Source organism: Atta colombica, unplaced genomic scaffold, assembly GCF_001594045.1.
Source record: "Atta colombica isolate Treedump-2 unplaced genomic scaffold, Acol1.0 scaffold7, whole genome shotgun sequence".
In the NCBI taxonomy this organism is placed as follows: Eukaryota; Metazoa; Arthropoda; class Insecta; order Hymenoptera; family Formicidae; genus Atta; species Atta colombica.
The window spans coordinates 1,934,862-1,939,562 of NW_017259561.1; the positions used below are offsets into that span (position 1 = coordinate 1,934,862).

Below are 4,701 nucleotides of genomic sequence, written 5' to 3' on the forward strand. Positions count from 1 at the left end.
ATATATATATATATAAAATAATCTAAGAAACATGTAGTTAATATCAAATTATTTTTTTTTCTTTATCAGGCAATGAAAGATATAATTAAAGAATTTTCAAAAAGAGATGATCTAAATAAGGTCGATTCATGCTTTGTAATCGTTACAAGTCATGGTATGGAAGACGAAGAGAGTAACACAGAGATCCAAGGTACTGATTATCATATCGCAAGCAGGCAAGCAAATTATGAAAAAGTTCTATGCACAGAAGTCTGTGATTACTTTACCGCAGAAGCTTGCCCTCAACTCGCAGAGAAACCAAAAATATTTATTTTCCAACTTTGCAGGTACAAAAGTATTTCATAGTAATATCTATATTTGTTGATTTTTTTCTAATTTTTTTACTTTTTGTTGAATTGAAAATTTAGAAAAAATTAGTATCATTTAAAAATATCTGGTCTTCTGATCGTTTATCTTAATTTTTATCTTTCTTATATCTTGCTTTATTATATTTCTTTTTTTCATATTCTTTATAGAGGAAAGAAAAAACAAAACGGTGTAATTCACTCCAGAATCACTACAGACTCTTGTGCAATGAAGTCAACAAATGAAGCCAATATAGAAATACCTCGCATTCAAACAATAAGAAATTATTCAGATATGCTTATAGTTCAATCTACTTTGCCTGGATATGTTTCTTATCGAGATTCTAAAACTGGTAGTTGGTTTATACAAATTCTTTGTAAAATATTCATGAAACATGCTCACGAAAATCACGTCCAAGATTTATTTAACATGGTAATTATTATAACATAGTAAATATTATGAGATATTTAAATATGATGGTAAATAGTACAATGATCTACAATTATAATTTACAGATTGATGCAGAATTGAAAAATCTTAGAACAACAAATCATGAATGTCAGACGTCATCTGTACAGTCATTGGGATTTAATAAACATTGTTATCTTAATCCTGGTCTTTTCATGGAATCGTGACGAAAAAAGGAACAGTGTGACGTTTCATTGCATAAGCGAAAATATGCAATATTTTCATACTTTATCACGAATATTTTAATACATTTAAATATCAGTACTATTTTATATAAACAGTGTATACTAAAAAGCAGTATTCTAATCATGTCTTTATTATTAATTAGATGAATGTTCGTAAAGTGATATTTTTTTTCTATGTTATTCAATATTTATTGCATAATCACATGAAAGTAAAAATGGAAAAACAATATGAAAGAAATGAAAGATAATAAATTAATATATGTAGAAAAACTTCACTTCAGAAAAAAAATATTCAATTGCAGAATATAAAATATTATATCGTGAATCATGACATTTTAATTATATAAATTTTTATATAAACCATACAGAATATAAAATATTATATCGTGAATCGTGTCTCTATCTGTTTTTCTATTCCTTAATATGTGTAATCAGAATTAGTAATGCATTACTTTGTTGATCATTACCTTGTTATAATAACGATTTGATAATAACATTGTGAATTTTTTATGACGGTAATGCTAACATCAGAGTTAGAAAAATCAATCGTTGGATTGAAAAAGTTATTTGTTATTGAAAAAAATAACTCCTTTTTCCATTAATTTGTAACGTATTACTTTTTTACTCGTGTTACTTGTAACGAGTAACGTTAGGTTACTCGTTACTTATTACTTTTTTTAGTAAGTTTAGTAACGCGTAATGATGACAAATTACTTTTCAAAGTGACTTTTCTAACTTTAATACAATCTTAGCGTTTAGTTAGTTAGCGTTACCATCATAAAAAATTGCAATATCGTCATTAAATTGTTTACTAAAGAAAGTAATGACAAAGTAATTGAAAAGTAATGTTTGTCAACCTGAACTAATTATCTTGTTAAGAAAATATAATCGATTTTTTTACATTTGACTATATAAAAAAGGATGTGTGTGTGTGTGTGTGTGTGTGTACAGGGTGTTCCAGATTAACCGCTAAATATTTTGTGCATAGGTAGAGAGTGGGCTAAACTGAGTCGAAAAGTCCTTTACAATTTTGCAATTATTGAAATAGTTAACGAGATAATAATTACTAAAAACCGAATATTGATTTTCAATAATTTTTTATTATCAAGTACTATCAACTTTACAGAAAAACAGCAAGAGACAAAATTGTTTATTTTCTCCTCATAGAATTCTCAGAGAATTTTTTAAAGAATTTTTTAATATTACATTTTCTCATGTTAGTCAAAATAGTTGCCAATATACATATATAAAAATGCAGTATTAAAAAATAAATAAAAAATTTTGAAAAAATTCTTAAAACTATAAGAAAATAAACAATTTTTATCTCGTTTTTCTATAAACTTAATAGTACTCGAGTAAAAAATTGTATGAGTATTCGATGATTTTTAGTTATTAGTATCTTCTTAATTTTTGCGAAAATTGTAAAATGAATAGAGGATTTCTCAATTCTGTTTAGACCGGTTTATGCACGAAATATTTAGCAGTCATTCTAGGACACCTTGTATATAATTTATTTTCATTTTTTTTGCAATTTGCAAGCTTAAAACAAAATTTATTTTAAGTAGCAAATACTATATTCCATATAATCTTGTGTGTTCATTCTATATTTATGATTTTATCGCGACAAAGTGTAAACATTTACAAAAACTACTACTTATATTTCATATTATTTAATAGCTTGATTTGTCTTCTAAGCTCCTTACAGATATAAATTACAAACGATGCAATATTCACTTCACTAAACTAAATTCACTTCGACCACTCATTTATATTTTCTTTATAAGTGCTTGAATTATATAATTGGCAAAATTACATACAAGTTCGCTACACTGCATAACGTCGTAACATACTCATGTAAAGAAATTATGTGTAATGTGTATAATGCTGAAGTCGAAATTTCACATATCAATGAAGTTTATAGAATAAAATATGATTTCAAAAGAAATGTGAAGTTTCTGTTAAGAAAATTGAAAAAGTTCCTTAATTTCTTTATTCTTAAAATCTAACTGATACTTTTTATATATAGTGACAAACAAAAAGTCAATGAACTTAAATGTACGAATAAGTTAAGTATAATCTATGTAATACAACTTCGTAGAGTTTAAGTGTAGCTATTTGTTTTATTTATAGTGCCATACTTAATTGATAAAATGAATGATGGATTAATGTCAAGGCAATTGAGTTGTGTCAATAGGAGGAGGAGATGAATTTTACTTTATTATTATATTTCTGACTTATGTTTGTGTTGAATTATTCCGTAAGTACAGCGCGTGAAACCGTACCTATTAGTACAAGGATTGTGCATTGGATGAACGTGGCCGTTTGATCTTTTCCAGATTTTTGATCACGAGATCGTGTAGTGAACAATAACGATTGCGAACTTCACACATGACAAGCCACAAACTTACATACTCCTTTTCGTCCAATTCTTGAATCGCTCTTCTATAATCAATGATGTGGGGATATTTCGCAACTTTACTAATAATCTTTCCTCTAGAGATAAAATATCTGTAAAGATAAAAGAGTTCAAATAAGATTTTTTAATTAACTATATGTTAATTAATTTTTTAGTTAACTATATATGTTAATTTAATCAGCATTAATATGTAAATGTTAAATACTACTTGAACAAAATTGACTGCACATAGACATTTATCTGTATGTTGTTTTTTCTTTACGTTACCTAGAAATTTGATCGAAAAATGCTGCGGCTTCGCTTTCAACTGATTGAATTTCAGATAATGTATCTTCTTGAATAGATACTCCAAAATTATTCCCGTCTTCGATTTTTGGAATTAAAAAAGAAATCCACATTTTTAGCTAAAAAATGAAAAATAATTGATGAATTTAGAAAAGACATTTAACAATTGCTTAAAGAATAATATTAATAATGAAAAATTAAAATTTTGTTTATAATAAAGTATATTACACAACTTTATAAACTTGTATTAATACAATTTCTAACAATATATTATTCTTTGTATAAAGTAATAGTTGCTATAAAAATGTAGATTTAATTTAAATATAAATCGCGGTGTGCTTAATACTTACTAAATTAGAATCCTCCAAAAGTTGTCTAATGTAGGGTTTAACTATGTGAATCAAATCACACAACTTTTTATTGCAAGGAACAGAACCACTTGGAAGTATCAGAACTTTGGTTCCACTGGTCTCTTCTCCATTATTGTCCAATTTAAGCTTTTTTGTAGCAGGAGCTTCTTCGGAATGATTAAGAATTATAGGGTCTGGAATGGGTACATTTAAGTCTTGGTGTACATCTGACAACTTTCGATTACAAAATCCAGGTGTCTCTAATAATTCATTTAATTTAACTATTTTCTCCGGAAATCCTTTCACTAACAACTCTTCTGCCTGAATAAACAAACATAATAAAAATAAATATAAATATAAAAAAATATTATAATCTCTGTAGTTTGATATACATATATTATTAAGTAATGTTTTTTGAATCTAAAATTGTAGATTTATCAATCAAAAGAGAGAAAAAAATTACCTTAGTTATAAGAGACTCCTTATATTCCTGAACCTGTAAGGCAAACTCAAAAAATACACTTTGATACGATGATTATATATAAATATTAAGTGACTTAACCTTAATTTAATCTTCATATTTCTAATTTCTCATTGTACATATAAAGCTTTACACAATTACATTAAATAATTTATATATGATGTAATATAA

At 26.2% G+C, this 4,701-nt stretch overlaps 2 protein-coding genes across 7 annotated transcripts in view; one reads left to right on the forward strand and one right to left on the reverse strand.

Moving 5' to 3' along the window:
* LOC108692342 (caspase Dronc-like) overlaps positions 1–1,394 on the forward strand; it is a 4,921-nt gene extending 3,527 nt beyond the window's left edge. For all 5 annotated transcript variants that reach the window (XM_018200547.1, XM_018200546.1, XM_018200545.1 and 2 more), the window contains exons 5-7: positions 70–326; positions 516–777; positions 861–1,394. In XM_018200547.1, coding sequence (XP_018056036.1) covers positions 70–326; positions 516–777; positions 861–980 — 639 coding nt within the window. In that variant the 3' untranslated portion in view covers positions 981–1,394. The remainder of the gene's footprint in view (positions 1–69; positions 327–515; positions 778–860) is intronic.
* Positions 1,395–3,248: 1,854 nt separating this feature from the next.
* Positions 3,249–4,701, reverse strand: part of LOC108692376 (proteasome activator complex subunit 3) — a 4,492-nt gene continuing 3,039 nt past the window's right edge. For both annotated transcript variants that reach the window (XM_018200598.1, XM_018200597.1), the window contains exons 2-5: positions 4,513–4,545; positions 4,050–4,370; positions 3,682–3,818; positions 3,249–3,506 (exon numbers count right to left, since the gene is read on the reverse strand). In XM_018200598.1, the coding sequence (XP_018056087.1) occupies positions 3,284–3,506; positions 3,682–3,818; positions 4,050–4,370; positions 4,513–4,545 (714 nt within the window). In that variant the 3' untranslated portion in view covers positions 3,249–3,283. The remainder of the gene's footprint in view (positions 3,507–3,681; positions 3,819–4,049; positions 4,371–4,512; positions 4,546–4,701) is intronic.